We start from the raw sequence: 17,554 nt of genomic DNA, 5'->3' as shown, positions 1-17,554 counted from the left end.
AGAATGTCCATCTTCTCGAAAGCACATACAATGCTTTTCTATCTGAGGCCAATCTGTAGTGCAGCATCTTCAGACTTGGGGTCAGGCATGATTTAAGTAAAAGCTAATCACAAGAGCAAGACTTCAAAGGAGCCACAATAAAAATAGCAAAGATGTTCTATTGTTCATTAAATTTTTTATAGAAAAGTAAGGAGAAAAGAATAGTCTCAATGCAGTAAGTTCCAAGGCTTGAGCCTGGTACTAATTAGACAATTAACTGACATGCAGCTGGTCTGTGCTATGAAATATTATGCAAAGCTCTCAAATAGATTTAGGTAATTATTTTTTCCACAATTGAATGGAATCTAAAAAGAGGTGGTTACACAAAAGCCCATCTATGTTGTTGCTTTCTTAATCAGTCTAAAAATTTAGCCAGATCTTAAATATGATTAAGAAGCTGCCCAATTGATCTTTTTTAACAATTCTGCTAAAAGGTTATTGGTAATAAAGAGTTTAATTCAGACAGAAGTATTAACAGAGAATTTATGATGTCAAAGAGTAAAGTTCATATTAGCTTACTACTTTTTAAACCACAGTATTTGGTATTTCTCATGGGTAGAAAGGAAATCTCACACTCTTTTTTTCCTCCCTTTTTGGGGACCAATTTGAAAGAAAATTCTCACCTTTGTCTTTTAGGCTCTTCTAACATATAAGAGTGACCCAGCCATGAGAAAAATGTTGAATCATCTATATTTCTATATCATGCCTGTTTTTAACGTTGATGGATACCATTTCAGTTGGACCAATGTAAGTCACTTTGCCTATCCAGTTGAAGAGGACTGAATAAATCATGGAAAACAGAGTCACTAACTTCCAGGACAGGAAGGAAGGTGGATGGGCAGTCAGCTAAGTGATTCTAGAGATGCAAAAGAAGCCTTCACTCCTTCACCAACCAGAGCTGTTGTTGGTATTTGATTTCATTTTCATATCTAGATTTTGCAGAAGATTTCACATAAAGATTTCTTCTTCCAAATAAATTGTGAAAAAATCACTGGTCTAGTCCAGCCCATTCAATTTTGTCTATAAAGATATGGGGCCAAGAGAAGGCAAAATATAGGAAGTTTGCAGCATAAATTGGAGCATGAAGCTCCACTACTAATCCAGTCCTCTTTTTCACTCCCTGGGCTTGTCTATTCACAGAAGAACTCTCCCCTCGGTAGTATGATTCGTTCATTGATTGAGCTACTAAAATGCATGCGAATAACCTTTTAAGTATTTTTCTCTGCACCTGTTTTCTTAATTATGTCTAGGATCGATTTTGGAGAAAAACAAGGTCAAGGAACTCAAGATTTCGCTGCCGTGGAGTGGATGCCAATCGAAACTGGAAAGTGAAGTGGTGTGGTAAGTTTGGGACTAACTGGGGTCCAGATCCAAAGCCTTCTGCAGGTTTCATTCTGCAAAATCATGAGCCCAGTGGACTCTCATGGGAGACTCATGTTCGTCTGTATGTGAAAACCTTGTAGAGAAAGGTACAGATATGTCCATCATAGCTGTCATTGGAAAAGAAAATGAAAGGATTCTTTTTTAATATATAAAAATCCAATTTTAAATCTTTCAACTCAGTCCTGAAAACTGAAAATTTAAATACATATGTAAAAGCAGAAAAACTGAGGAATATTTATCATTCTCCCAATTAAAACATGAACCATGGTGTAGTATAATTCTGGTTAAATGTTTTTACCCTTTTCATATAAGCACCACTTTGTCTGTCTATTGTGGTCAACACTTGTCTATAATGTCCAAGGTCAATGACCTTGTCTATAATCTACCACTCTGCTGGTCATACATGGATTGACTGCTCACATCAGGAATGTATTTCTTCTGCATTCCATATTTCATTAATAATCGCCTTTAACATAAAAGGAAGATGTCATTTTAAGGAATGAAATTCTTCTACCAAAGAAAAAAGCAGGCAAGTGTCAGGAAGAAATTAGAAAATTAGTCATGGCTAGTATACTTGCAGCAGAAAAAGGATAGGATGGAAAACTGTTATTAAAATGCAGTTGTTAGGAGCTGCCTTTTTATTGAATCTTTCTATAGGTCCCTCGAAATATAGACCCGTGTGTAATGGAAAGCCTTCCTTTAATCCCTTAGAAATGAGGCCTATTGCACATTCACTCATTCTACAATGATGGTTAGGTTCTATGTGAGAAGCCAATCCTCCCATCCCCCTAGCATCAGCCAGAATAACCCGGTGTGGGCTTTGATGCCATCCACACATCCCTCCAAGCAAGAGACTTCAGTCAATTAGAATTGGCAAATAAGAACATAGCACTAAAAGAATATGGTTCTAAAATAAGAAAAATGTAGTCTGATTCTACCATTATTAGATCAGTGATTTGGGTAATTTTTTTTTAATCTATGAAATTATAATGCCAACAACCTTATGGGGTTCTGATAGGGACTAAAGGAAGTTATAGATGTGAAATGTCCAATTTAGTTCCTAGCTCCCAACTGGGATCTAAGTATCAGTGACGTATCTCTTGTTCCCTGACCTCCAGAACAGTCACTTCACCTCTAAGCCTCAGACTAATTGGTGAAACAGCCTCTTTTCTTCGTGGGAATGTTGTGGTGATGAGCAATAATGTATACTTAAAAGTACTTTCATTATTGGGGGAAGCATTCTGCAAATACTATGATGTGGTATTACAGATGGCTATTTCTATTTAGAAATTGGTTTCTCCAACCTATACTGAGACAACAAACATGTTAGCTCCTGAAATCCGGTATTTTTAAAAAACTTTTCATTTTCCCTTCTCTCTAAAGGGGGCATTTTGCATACTCATAACCACAGGGATGTTTCCCTTGTTAGCGGAGACTCATATCTACATATATATCATACGCACACCTACAGGCATCTGCATGAGTGCCCTAGATGCCAATGCCCTGTATGTAATTGAGCCAAGTAACTCTAGCAGCAGCCGGCTCTGCCTGTGTAATCTTAGACGCCTGTTTATATCAGGTTGCAAGTGAGGTCTTTCTTCTCTTGGCGGTTCTTCCTTTACCCAGCTTGCGTCCTTCATACACATGCCTTCTTTGATTTTTCAGTTTCAGCTGCAGTCCCAGCTAGAATTCCTTTGATTCTTCCCAGTTTCGAATCGTTCTTTTTTTGAGCCAACGCTCAGGATACACAAAGGATTATGTCAAATGCAGTTACAAAATGATAATAGACTGTTGGAAGTAAAAGGGAAGTGCAGGCAGCCTGGCTGGGACTGTGTCAGCTGCAAGGTCTCCAGAGTGGATTCGGCTGATCCAATAGGCAGGCAGCCAAGTGTGACCTGCCTCCCTCCCAGGGTCAGGCCATCCCCTCTACAGCTATGTGCTGCATGAAGGGGACAAGGAACCACAATGTGGGAATCACTCCAAGGTCAGGGGTATTGAAGTAAGTATGAAATTCCCTAAAGTGAACCTCCAAATAAACACCCATAGCATAAATGACAGAGAGGTGCCCAGACCTTTGTAAACACTATCAGATCAGCCGGGTGCCATGGCTCAAGCCTGTAATCCCAGCACTTTGGGAGGCCGAGGCGGGTGGATCATGAGGTCAAGAGATCGAGACCATCTGGTCAACATGGTGAAACCCCATCTCTACTAAAAATACAAAAAATTAGCTGGGCATGGTGACGCATGCCTGTAATCCCAGCTACTCAGGAGGCTGAGGCAGGAGAATTGCCTGAACCCAGGAGGCGGAGGTTGCTGTGAGCCAAGATCGGGCCATTGCACTCCAGCCTGGGTAACAAGAGAGAAACTCCGTCTCAAAAAACAAAACAAACAAACAAAAAAACACTATAGGATCAACACAGAAGTGACAAAAACAGCTATTTCTTTCTCTTAAGCCATTGATTCTTGAACTTGAGGAGCAGAACATGAAACCGTTTTTTTGCCATGAAGAATCTAGGGATCCCCATGTGATAGTGGTGATGCTTTAGTACATCCATGTGGAATAATCCAGCATGCACATAAAAAGAGGCATACCTTTTGTTTTTGGTTGTTTTTTCTTTCTTTCTTTCTTTCTTCCTTTCTTTTTTGAGATGGAGTTTCGCTCTTGTTACCCAGGCTGGAGTGCAATGGCGTGATCTCGGCTCACCACAACCTCCGCCTCCTGGGTTCAGGCAATTCTCCTGCCTCAGCCTCCTAAGTAGCTGGGATTACAGGCATGCACCACCATGCCCAGCTAATTTTTTTTATTTTTAGTAGAGACGGGGTTTCACCATGTTGACCAGGATGGTCTCGATCTCTTGACCTTGTGATCCACCCGCCTCAGCCTCCCAAAGTGCTGGGATTATAGGCATGAGCCACCACGCTCAGCCAAGTCATACCTTTTGAATACTTCATAGCTCCCCTGGGGATGTTTTGGCCATAGGATGAGTATCACTGGTCTGAAAGTCCCCCAGAGGAACTTGACAAGTCAGAGTAGTGGTAGGAACCAGGAATAAATGCATAAATTTCATTCATTCATTTCAAGCACATTCTCTCTGTGAAGCACTGTGCTTTTTTCTTTCCTCTCTGTACTGTTTTTAGAATATGCTATAAGCACTGATTTTTCCAAATTGGAACAAATCCAGAAGAAAGGCAAAGGGTTTGGATAATATCCATACTTAATCTTTAACTTCTGAATAATTCAAGTGTTGCCTAAATACAAATTACTATTTAGAAAAACCTATGGAACATAAAACAATTTTGTAAATCATATATCTACTAAGAGACTAGTATTCAAAATATAGAAAGAAATCTCTCAACTCAATGATAAAAACACAAGTAACCCATTTTAAAAGTGCACAAATGATTTGAACAGACACTCTCCAAAGAAGATATATAAAAGGGAATAAGCACATGAAAATATGCTCAGCATCATTATCCAACAGAGAAATGTATGTCAAAACCACAATAGGTACCACCTCACACCTACTAAAACGGCCATAATAAAATGACAATAACGTGTTGGTGAGTGTGCACAAAAACTGGGACATTTATACTTGCGAGTGAGAATGTAAAATGGTGCAGCCACTTTGGAAAAGAATTTGGCATTTCCCTAAAAATTAAACATAGAGTTAAGTAGATGACCCAGCAACCCCACTCTTAGATAGGCATTCCCAAGAGAAATGAAAACATTTGTCCACATAATGACTTGTTTATGAATGTTCATAGCAGTATTACTCATAATAGCCAAAAAGTGGAAACAACCCAAATGTCTATCAGCAGATGAATAAATAAACAGAATGTGGTATATTTATAGAATGGAATATTATTTGGCCATAAGAAAGAATGAAGTACTGATAACATTCTGCACATAGATGATACTTAAAAATATGCTAAGTGAAAAAAGTCAGTCACAAAAAGGAAATGAAATCTCCAGAATAGGCAAATCTATAGGGATAAAGAGTAGATTAGTGATTTCCAGGGGCTGGGGAGAGGGGAAAATGGGGAGTGACTGCTGAGGGGTAAGGGATTTCTTTTGGGGATAATGAAAATGTTCTAGAATTAGATAGTTGTGATAATTGTGGATATACTGAAAGCCATTGAATTGTACATTTTAGAAGGGTGAATTTCATAATATGTGAATTATAGCTGTTATAAAAACAATGAAACTGTTATAAAAATGTTTCCGTTTCTTTTTAGGAGCAAGTTAGGGACTTATTGAAACATAGTAACTCTTTTAGAACACTCAGTTACCTAATATTATAAATTAGATATAATATGGAAAAAACTATACTTTTTTTAGCAGCCCAACCACATGTGCCCCTCTCTACATATGCCCTTCTCTGACCACCACACTCCTACTCTACCCCCCTTCCCCCCCCAAAAAAAAAGTGGAACAGGGGCTCTTCTGCTTGGGCAATCATTTGGGTAGATCATCTGGGGTGAAGAGAGAAACCATTACAAGTTGGTGGTTTTCAGCCAGTCCCTGGGAAATAGCAATAGATGGCCACTGGCCTGCTTTCTAAAAGGATGAGTTCCTCCAGCTGAGTGGCTTTTGTTTGGAGAGAGCTATACTAGCCGAGGACCTAAGCTGAATTGTTCTGAAAATATAGAGAATTTCAGAGCCTAAATTTGGGGCAAAGAGAGCAATAAAAAGAAGTAATGTTGCTAGTCTGTATGGAAGGAGACTTTAGTACTCAAAATGCCTACAGAGGATTGCGATTAAACTTTGCTGTGAAGTATTCAATTCTCCAGCATATTCAGTACACAACCACTACCACAGGTAATATTCAGTACAAACTACTTCACTGACTAAGTGTGGGGTTAAGGGAAAACTCTCCCTTTGCCCGCTGCAGGTGGACCTCAAGCAATCCACCTGCCTCAGCCTCCCAAAGTGATGGGATTACAGGCATAAACCACCATACCTGGCCGGTAGTATCAACTTCTCAGCCCCAACATAAGGATTTGTGGAACTGGATCTGCCCTCTGGGTAAGGAATATCAGAAAAAAACAGTGTTTTATCTTTTTCAATACAACACTTCTGACACCAAATGTGTGAGGTTTTCTCACTACACCCCAAGCAATTCTGCAGTGGACACCAGCTAGGTGTCTTATAATTCAATTCAATTCTGACACTACCTAAAAGGAGTGTCTGATTCCTCAGGTTAAAGACTCTGTTCTAAAAGATTGCCCCCAACCTCAGATGCCAGTCACGAATGCCAGCTTGTGACCTGTACTTCTGCCTGACTCGCTATAAATCAGGGTTCCCAAGATCCCCTCTTTCAGTTTGATCTGCTACAGTGACTCACAGAAATACTTTACATATGTTTATCATTTATTTTAAATGATACAGATAAACAGCTGGATGAAAGAAATGCATAGAGCAAGGTATGCAGGAAGGACATGAAAGATCCATGCCCTTTCCATGGGCACCACCCTCCAGGAACCTCCATGTGTCCAGCTATCCAGAGCTCTCTGAACCCAGTTCTTTTGGGTTTTTACAGAGGCTTGATCATGGGGGCATGCTTGATGAAATCACTGGCCATTGGTGATTAACCTTAAGGCTCTCTCCTCCCAAGATGTTGGGGACGTGGCACTGAAAGTCCCAACCCTCTCATCATGCCTGGTCGTCTTTCAGTGACCTGTCCCCATTCTGAAGCTGCCTAAGGACCCCCAGCCACCAGTCATCCTATTAGCATACAAAGACAATCATCGCTCCAGAGAGTCTAAAGATTTTAGGAGCTGTATGTATTCCAGGAAACAGGATGAAGACCAACAAATATGTATTTCACAATATTACCCTGGGGATGTGATGAAATTCTGAGTCTGGCTTCAAGGTAAGCTCAGAGAGAGAACTAATTCACATCAAATTTCAGAGGCATGGAACTCACAGCAAGAATGCACTGCCCTTAGAAGAGTGAATTTCTGTCGCTGGAGATTAATTGACAAGCTCTGATCCAGATAACTTCTGGCTGAGAATGACATGTTGATGGGATTAAACATCAACTAACTGGTCAAACTAGGCCCTTAAGATTCCTACCACCTCTGTTAGGAATGATTCTAACATATTAATCCATCTCTAAATCCAAACAAATGTATTGAGCCCCTTCTATATTGCAAGGTGGTAGAAATTATATAAGAAAGTCTTGAAAGATTTAATGGGTTCACATCCTACTCCTAAGAAATTATTTGGAATTCTGAAGAAATACAAAGTGAACCAATCTGTTGGCTTATCGTATTCTTTGCCTAACCAATTTAATATGAAAAGATATGAATCACCTGATATCTAGCAAAATTGGTAGAAAATTTTAAAACTAGAAGATCAGTGAGCTAAACTGCAGTGCTTAGTTATACTTTATATAAAGGTAATTAAGGACCTAGGATCCTGGCTATTTAGAAATTTAGGTCATAAGGATTTGCTCACCATTGTTGATACATGGCTGGCATTTCTTGAGTCATTATGTGCCAAGTAAGTGCTAAATGCTCAACGTGAATTTCTCATTGGTAAGTGCTATTATTATCCCTATTTGGCTGATGAAGAAGCTGAGAGAGAAGTTAGGAAACTTGCTCAAGATTATGAATTGAGCTAAAATGAAAAGTCAATTCTGACTGACTTCAGTGTCTGTTAGTAACCATAGTCTGTCTCCTTAAGGATCAAGTTGCCATGAATGATTACTGTTACTCCATTTGGTTAAAGAGTCAAAGATGTATGACTGCAGAAGACTTGTTTAGGTATCAGAATAACAATATGAATGGAAGTGTTTTATCCAAAATGAAATAGACACACAAAAAAATGAGATTGGGAATGTATGGTAAGAGGGAAGTATAAAGGAAGATCTCCCAGGCACTATTTCTGATCTTGGACCACCATGCAAGTAGTTTGAATTTACACACCCGTGAGATGTCAGGCATGTGGTTATAATTCTCCAGGAAGACTTTTTTCTTTCCCAGCCAGTTTGGCATCTTCCCATGAAGGCAGATGTTTTTGTAGCCCACATTTTTATGGAAAGTGTCCTGCTTCGGGTGGGGCACAGGGGCTCAGACCTGTAAGCCCAGCACTTTGGGAGGCCAAGGTGGGCAGATCATTTGAGGACAGGAGTTTGAGACCAGCCTGGCCAACATGGTGAAACCCCATCTCTACTAAAGATATGAAAATTAGCCGGGTGTGGTGGCATATGCCTGTAGTCCCAGCTACTTGGGAGGCTGAGGCACAAGAGTGGCTTGAACGGTTGCAGTGAACCAAGATCACACAACTGTACTCCAACCTGGGCAACAGCACAAGACTCTGTCTAAGAATAAAAAGAAAATGTCCTACTCTGAGGCTCCCAGGTGTATGTCTAGGTCTTGCTCCCTTTCCTACATACTGAGAACCCAAATGCTGATCCTCTGCCTCCACATGTGGCCATTGAAACAAGCCTCCAGGTCAGAGACCAGCAAACACCCCAAGTATGCCTGCAGCTTTTGCTTCAGCTTCAGCCATTATTCCAGCTCCCTCTTCACACTTGTACCCTCAGAAACATTTTTGAAGACTTTCCCATGTATTTTCATTGATTTCTTGATCATTTAAATGTGTTTGTAGCAGAAGCTTTTATCACAGTATCTGCCAAAATTCCTTCATATTGCTAGAAAACTCAGCTATCATTTTATAAATTAACAAAATTAGAATTAGTGCTGGCCTGACTTCTCAATGATGGTTTTAGGGCCTTTTATCCTCATCATAATGTATTTGAAACAATCTCATCTGCACCTGATTCTCCAGAACTTACCAATGCCAGACAGCTTACTTTCTTTTTTGCTGCCTCCTACAAGTAACAATGTTACAGCAATAGTATCATAGTTTCCAAATAAAAGTATGTAGCTTGAAGGTATTTCTTATTCTTCTTTTAGATGTTGTCTTTCAAATCCTATATAACAGTCCTTTTGATATTTTGGGAGAGCTGACAATGAATGCTGAAACAGGAAGCACTGACTTTTTTGAGATACGATCTAGCTCTGTTGCCCAGGTTGGAGGGCAATGGTGTAATCCTGGCTCACTGCAGTCTCAACCTCTTGGGCTCAAGCAATCCTCTCACTTCAGTCTTCTGAAAGTAGCTGGGATTACCAGTGTGAGCCACCACACCTAGCTAATTTTTTTTATTTTTCATAGAGATGGAGTGTCACTATATTCCCCAGGCTGGTCTCAAGTTCCTGGGCTTAAATGATCCTTTCAACTCAAAGTGCTGGGATTAAGATGTGAGCCACCATGTCCGGCCAGAAGAACTGATTCTTAATGATGTTTCTGATTTTTCTGTTTTGGGAGTTTTCCTGTAAATTTCCCTAAGAATGAAGTCAGTAGTGTGCATTATGGGTATAGGCGCTCTCCATCCATTCCAAACTCTTTCTAAGTGCCTTCCTGTTTGGCTGAGGCCAAAAAGATAAATGCTACATTTCCTACAAATTTCCTTAAGGATAAGCTAGGGATATGGGTGTGACTTAGGTTCTACCTCTTTGGAGTGTTCACCTTGGCTTAAAGAATGGACAAAGATGGAAGTTGCTTTTCTACGGCTTCTGTGTTCCTACTGTCTGCTAACATTATGGAAGCATGTGGTTCATCCAAGGCAGCTTCACCTTCTTGGCTCTCCCCTGAATGTGTTGTTTCCTTATCTTGGAAGAGACAGTAGCCTCCCTGGTCAAGTCTTCCAAGAAGGCTCAGAAAAATGTTTCATACTTTTTAAAAATAAAATCTCTGTGACCAGTCACGACGGCTCAAGCCTGTAATCCCAGCACCTTGGGAGGCCACGGAGGGCAGATCACTCAAGTGCAGCTGTTCAAGACCAGCCTGGGCAACAATGGTGAAACCCCATCTCCAAAAAATTCAAAAATTAGCCAGGCATGATGGCACATGCCTGTGATCCCAGCTACTCAGAAGGATGAGGCAGGAGGATTGCCTGAGCTAGGGTGGCAGAAGTTGAAGTCAGCCAAGATCAAACCACTGTACTCCAGCCTAGGTGACAGAGTAAGACCCTGTCTCAAAAAATAAAAATAAAATCCCCTCTGCTTAAAACTAGCCATAGTGGATTCTGTGCCCTTTCCTGAAATTCTGACCAGTACAAAGTCTTTTATAAACATTTCATTTCCTACTTTGAATCTATTATTTTGACCAAGAATTCTTTCATAAGCTTTGTCTAACATTCAGCTTAATTTTCTTTTTCCTTGTATTCATTACTGTACTCTTACCTTTTCATATTTCATCACCATCTACCATGCTAATTTGTCCTTTTAAAATAATGTATCTACTAGAAATATTAGTAAGCTATTATCTCTCTCCTTAGCGCTACTCACCTAGGGAATATATTAATCCCTTTTAGCACTCCTTGTGCTCATCAACCTTAAACATCTTTTTGCAAACTTCATTCTTTCTAGAAGATCACAGGCTAACTGAAAATCTTTTGTTTCTAAGATTTAAAGAAAATACAAAAAGCTTTCCTTTTCTTCTCTTCCTATTCAAACCTATCTTCCAGCTGATACACTGCTAAAAAGAGCTATTCTATTTTATCTTTTGTGAAGTTGCTCTTAAGTCGTTCTTTTCCTAATCTAGACACTGATTATATGCAAAAATCATTTCCTCTCCCTGTTTTCTATTTCATAATCCTTAGGCAGAACATGTCCAAATGCTTTTTAAAACAATTTTTTTTTGTAACAGCAGATGATAAATAATGCTTGAGACTAATTTTGCGTGTACACACAAAACACTATATTGTTGTTTTATTTCTCTGATTATTCTTATGGGTAAATATGTAAGAATATGCGTTTGAAGGGCAATATCTAGTTTATACCATCTATTGCAACATCATGAATAAATTTATTTGCGAAGTTTTTGATAATGACCTTACAAACAAAGTTTAAAAATTTTTTACAGGCCAGGCACAGTGTTTCATGCCTGTAATCCCAGCATTTTGGGAGGTTAAAGCAAGCGGATCACTTGAGCTCAGAAATTTGAGCCCAGCCTGAGCAACATGACAAAACCCTGTCTCTACCAAAAAAATACAAAAATTACCTGGGCAAGGTGGTGAGTGCCTGTACTCCCAGTTACTCAGAAAGCTGAGTTGGGAGGATCGCTTGAGCCAGGAGCTGGAGGTTGCAATGAACCCAGATTGTGCCAATGCACTCCAGCCTGGGCAACAGAGACACACCTTGTCTCAATAACATAAAACTAAATTGGGCCAGGCACCATGGCTTATGCCTGTAATCCCAGCACTTTGGGAGGCTGAGGCGGGCGGATCACGAGATCAAGAGATTGAGACCATCCTGGCCAACATGATGAAACCCTGTCTCTACTAAAAAATACAAAAATTAGCTGGCTGTGGTGGTGTGCCTCTGTAGTCCCACCTACTCAGGAGGCTGAGGCAGGAGAATTGCTTGAACCTGAGAGGCAGAGGTTGCAGTGAGCCGAGATCACGCCACTGCACTCCAGCCTGGCACCTGGTGACAGAGCAAGACTCTGTCTCAAAAAAATAAACAAAATAAAAATAAATTAAAACCTTTTATAAATAACTTAGTTTTGAAAGTCACTGAGTGAGCAGCACATTAAAAATGCTATTTTTCAAGTGAGACATGAGAGAGGTGGCAGAATCACTCCCCTTGGCTCTTGGGACACTAAGCTACTGATTTTTCATTTGGTACTGATTTTTAAACCCAGTAATTCTACCGTCCCTGTTTCAGCAGGTAACGCTCCCATGCTGCTCCGTCTTTAGGAGGCCTCTAGTCTTTCCATCAGCATGAGTAAGGTTTTTAAAAAGCCTTTACCTACTAATTCCTTTTCCACTACACTGGCTGCTTTTCAGTATTTTTGCACTTCTGATTTCACTGAAAACAAACTACGTCTCTCTGATAATTTTCCTCCAGCTGTATCATTTGCATTTGAGAATTCATGCTATTTTTTATTTTCATAAATTTCATGCCTATCTAACTGCTTTGATTTTGGGGGTCCTTGTTTCCATTTTTAACGTCTCATCAGCATTATAGTCCTATATTCCCCCTGGGTTACTAATGTTATTAAATATTTTCCTTCTTTTCAGATTCTCAATTCCTTTTCCATTTATATGCTTGTTTTTAATCCAAACTCCCTATGAAGTAACTTCCTCTTATTAAAACAATCTCTTTTGAATGCTGTTCTCAAACATAGATGTAGATCAATGATGATATTCTTTTTAGCTACTGCTTTTTATAATTGTTTGAAAAGGAGTGGTGTGCTGAACAACAAGAGGCAGATGGGCAGTCACCTTGCCTGTATACTGTCTTCAGAACAGCAGTTCCCAAATCCCACAAAAGCCTAGTGAACTACAGAGCACAGAAGGTGCCATAAAACTTAATAACCAACATTAATAATAGAAATATGTTTAATATGTAAGAGAAAAGTGGTTTTTTTGGCAATGTAAAAAAAATTGCCAAATGCATTTTATATAGTTGTCACCTCAGAAGTTATCAGATACATCCTTGAATTTAATCATTCATTTATTCAACTACTATTTATTTAGCTGATTATTGGGAAAACAGCAATGAAGAAAACAAAGAAAGTCAGGTTATGACACATGCTAGAAAGTGCAGGGGTGGGGGATGGTGAGCTATTTTAGGTGGCCTAGGGAAGCCCATTCTGATGACACTTGGAAGGAGAGAGGGGAGAGCACAGTGCACATAGAAGGAACAGTCATGTAAAGGACCGTGTTGGGAGCATCTTTGGTGGGTTTCAGGAAGAGCCAGGAGGGTATCTGGCTAGAGCTGGGAGGAAAAGAGAGAGAGGAGTTAGGAGAAGAGGCAGAAGTGGTCAGAAGCAAGATTATGGAGGTTCTGTGTCAATGGAAGGACTTTGGATTTTACTCTACATGGGATGGGAGAGCACGGTATAGGAGAGCACTGGAGAGTTTTGAACCAAGGAACAACATGACTTGACTTTTTAAGAGAATCCTTCTGGCTACTGTATACCAAATGGATCATGGAGGGCAGATACTTGGATTCTAATTATACCTTCCCATTTGAATGCATTGCTTTCAAAGTGTAATAGAAGCCTAATCTAAGAATATGATCTGCATCTTTAGAGAACCATGGCATATACCACATTGAATTGTAGATATAAATATACCTTTATTATGTTAAAGATTGTTATTTTAAAAGGTACCAAAATGAGATAAGAAAGGGCTGGTCTTGTACTTCTGACCTCAAGTGGCCCACCTGCCTTGGCTTCCCAAAGTGCTGGGATTACAGGCATGAGCAACTGTGCCCAGCCTCTTATCGTTCTATTCAGGCCTTTAACTGATGGGATGAGGCCCACTCACTTTATGGAGGGTAATCTGCCTTACCCAAAGCCCACTGAGCTAAATGTTAATCTCCAAAAACATCTTCACAAAAACATTAAGAGTGATATTTGACCAAATATTATATGAATGCTGTGCCTAGCCAAATTGACACATAAAATTAACCATCACAGATAATTTGATTAATATATATAAATACATATACATATATTCACACTTACTGAAGTCAGAAAAGTCTTCATAGAGGAGAGAAGGGCAGATCTGAATATTAAGAATGTATTTGACATCAGGGTAGACTAAGCTGTAGGGCAGAAGGTGAATAAAGCAAAGGATGCAGGGTCAAGAGAGCATTCTCAGTAAGGGACACAGGTGGAGACCTGAGGACTATATGTGGCACATCAACAGGATGGAACATGGTGAGGACAGCAAGAGGCCCTGTATGGCTCTGATGAAGGATGACAGGAAGCAGTGGTGAGAAGTGAGGACTCAGAGATACAGTACCTGCTAAGGTTCCATACCATACTGAGCTCCGCAGATTTTATTCTAGAAGCCATGTTATTCAAACTGGTATGTTTGCAAGTGGGGTTATGTCACAGAGAAAGTTATAAAAAGTTATTATCCACTTACAGGATATTATCCACTTATAGAATTTCCTTTTTTTTTTTTTTTTTTTTTTTTGAGACAGAGTCTCGCTCTTGTGTACTCCAGTGCAATGACACTATCTCAGCTTACTGCAACCTCCACCTCCTGGTTCAAGCGATTCTCCTGTCTCAGCCTTCTGAGTAGCTGGCATTACAGGCGCCTGCTACCACACCAGTGGTATTTTTTAGTATTTTTGGTAGAGACAGAGTTTTGCCATGTTGACCATGTTGGTCTGGAACTCCTGACCTCGGGTGATCCACCTGCCTCAGCCTCCCAAAGTGCTGGGATTACGGTCACCCTTACAGGTTTTAAAGCTGGAAGAAAACAACTAATCTCTGAATATCACTGGAGCGAGACTGTCAACCAAAGGACTGGTTAGGAAACTACAACAGGATTATGATCCATGATGCAATAAAGTAGATGAAGAGAAAACACACTCACAAGGAATGTGGAAGCAGAACTCATTAAGACACCAGTGAGACAGAAGCAGAGGGAAAGGGAGGTATCCAGGGTGACTCTGTTTCTGGCTAGAGTTCCTGGTGAACAGAGGCACTACTTACTGAGATTTTGCAGCTAGTAGGAGGTTAGAATCTGGCGAAAAACATGAGTCCAATTGTGAGCAGTGGATTTGAAGTGCTTGTGGGAATGGAGGGGAAGATAGAAAATGGTAACTATAGATGTAAAGTAGGCAGGATTCCTCCCTAACTTACTCTATGAAGGCAGCGTCTCCCTGATACCAAAATCTGGCAGACACACAATGAAAAAAGAAAACTACAGGCAAATATCCCTAATGAATATAGATTCAAAAATCCTTAACAAAACCCAACAGCACATTAAAAAGTTAACTCATCATCGAGTAGGCTTCATTCCTGGGATATAAGTTTGGTTCAACATCTACAAATCAATAAATGTGATTCACCAAATAGAAAAAGAAGTTAAACTAGCTCTCTTTGCAAATAATGTGTTTCTATACCTAGAAAACTTTAAAGACTCTACCAAAAGAGTCCTGAAACTGACAAACAACTTCAGTTAAGTTTCAAGATACAAAATTGATGCACAAAAATCAGTAGCATTTCTATATACCAATAACATTCAAGCCTAGAGCCAAATCAAGCAATTCCATTTACAATGGACAAAATAAAATAAAACTACCAGAATATATCTCACCAAAAAAGTGAAATATCTCTGCAAGGAGAACTACAAAACATTGCTAAAAGAAATCTTACATGATGCAAATAAATGGAAAACATTCCATGCTCATAGGTTAGAAAAATTAATAATATTAAAATGGCCATACTGCCCAAAGCAGTCTACAGATTCCATACTATTCTTGTCAAACTACCATCATTTTTCACAAAACTAGAAAAAAACTATTCTAAAATTCATATGGAACCCAAAAGGAGTCTCAATAGCCACAGTAATCCTAAGCAGAAAGAACAAAGATGGAGCCTTCACATTATCTGACTTCAAACTGTACTATGAGGCTACAGTAACCAAAACAGCATGGTACTGGTACAAAAACAGACACATAAACCAATGGAACAAAATAGAGAACCCAGAATAAAGCCACACATCTACAGCCATCAAATCTTCAACAAAGTCAACAAAAATAAGCAATGGGATAAGGACTCCCTATTCAATAAATGGTGCTGAGATAGCTGAATAGCCACATACAGAAGAATGAAACTGGACCTCTGTCACCATATACAAAAATTAAGTTGGATTAAGTATTTAAATGTAAGACTTCAAACTATAAAAAATTTTAGAAGGAAACACCATTCTGGACGTGGGCTATGGGATAGAATTTGTGATTAAGTCCTCAAAAGCAATTGCAACAAAAACAAGAATTGACAAGTGGGGCCTGATTAAAGAGCTTCTGCACAGCAAAAGAAGCTATCAATACAATAAACAGACAATCTACAAAGTGGGAGGAAATATTCACAAACTATGTATCTGACAAAGGTCTAATATCTAGAATCTATGAGGAACTTAACTTGACAAGCAAAACCCAAATAACCTCATTTAAAAATGACCAAAGATATGAACAGACATTTCTACATTCCTCAAAAGAAGACATATAAACACTCAACAAACATATGAAAAAATTCCCCACATCACTAATCATCAGAGAAATGCAAGTCAAAACCACAATGAGATACAATCTCATGCCAATCAAAATGGCTATTTAAAAATAAAAATAACAGATGCTGGCAAGGCTGGAGTGTAAAAGGAATGCTGATATACTGCTGGTGGGAATGTAAATTAGTTCAGCCACTGTGGAAAACAGCTTTGAGATTTCTCAAAGAACTTAGAACAGCATTTGACCCAGCAACCCCATTATTGGAAATAGATCCAAAAGAAAAGAAATTTTACCAAAAAGACACATGCTCTCGCATGTTCATTGGAGCACTATTCACAATAGCAAAGTTATAGTCAACCTAGATGCCCATCAGCAGTGAACTGGATAAAGAAATGTGGTACATATATACCATGAAATACTACCCAGCCATAAAAAAGAATGAAATCATGTCCTTTGCAGCAACATGGATTAGGTCAGAAGCCATTGTCCTAAGCAAATTAATGCAGAAACAGAAACCCAAATACCACATGTTCTCACTTATAAGTGGGAGCTAAATATTGGGTACTCAGAGACACAAAGATAGCAACAATAGAAATTGAGACAACTAGAGGTGGGAGGGAGGGAGAGGGACAAGACCTGAAAAATTAACTGTTGAATCCTATGCTCAGTATGTGGGGGATGGGGTCATTCATACCCAAAACCTCAGAATGATGCAACATACTCAGTAGCAAACCTGCACATGTATCCCCAAATCTAAAATAAAAGTTGGGGAAAAAAGTTTTCTAAACTTAGTTTTAGAATTCCTCCTCCTCCTCTTCTTCCTCTTCATCTTATTCTTCTTCCTCCTCCTCCTCCTCGAGAGAGAGAGAGAGAGAGTGAGAGTGTGTGTGTGTGTGTGTGTGTGTGTGTGTGTGTGTGTGTGTGTGTGTTTCACTCTGTCACCCAGGCTGGGGTGCAGTGGCAAAATCTTGGCTCACTGCAACCTCCACCTCTTGAGTTCAAAAAGTCCTCCTGCCTCAGCCTCCCAAGTAGCTGGGATTACAAGCATGAGACACCACACCCAGCTAATGTTTTTATTTTTAGT

At 39.5% G+C, this 17,554-nt stretch overlaps 1 protein-coding gene across 1 annotated transcript in view; it reads left to right on the top strand.

Moving 5' to 3' along the window:
- Nucleotides 1-17,554, top strand: part of CPA6 (carboxypeptidase A6) — a 306,670-nt gene that overhangs the window by 244,707 nt on the left and 44,409 nt on the right. The window contains exons 7-8 of the mRNA XM_002758970.5: nucleotides 676-786; nucleotides 1,290-1,380. Of these exons, the coding sequence (XP_002759016.1) occupies nucleotides 676-786; nucleotides 1,290-1,380 (202 nt within the window). The remainder of the gene's footprint in view (nucleotides 1-675; nucleotides 787-1,289; nucleotides 1,381-17,554) is intronic.

This window comes from Callithrix jacchus, chromosome 16 (assembly GCF_049354715.1).
Source record: "Callithrix jacchus isolate 240 chromosome 16, calJac240_pri, whole genome shotgun sequence".
NCBI lineage: Eukaryota > Metazoa > Chordata > Mammalia > Primates > Cebidae > Callithrix > Callithrix jacchus.
This window is presented reverse-complemented; position numbering and strand designations above follow the sequence as displayed.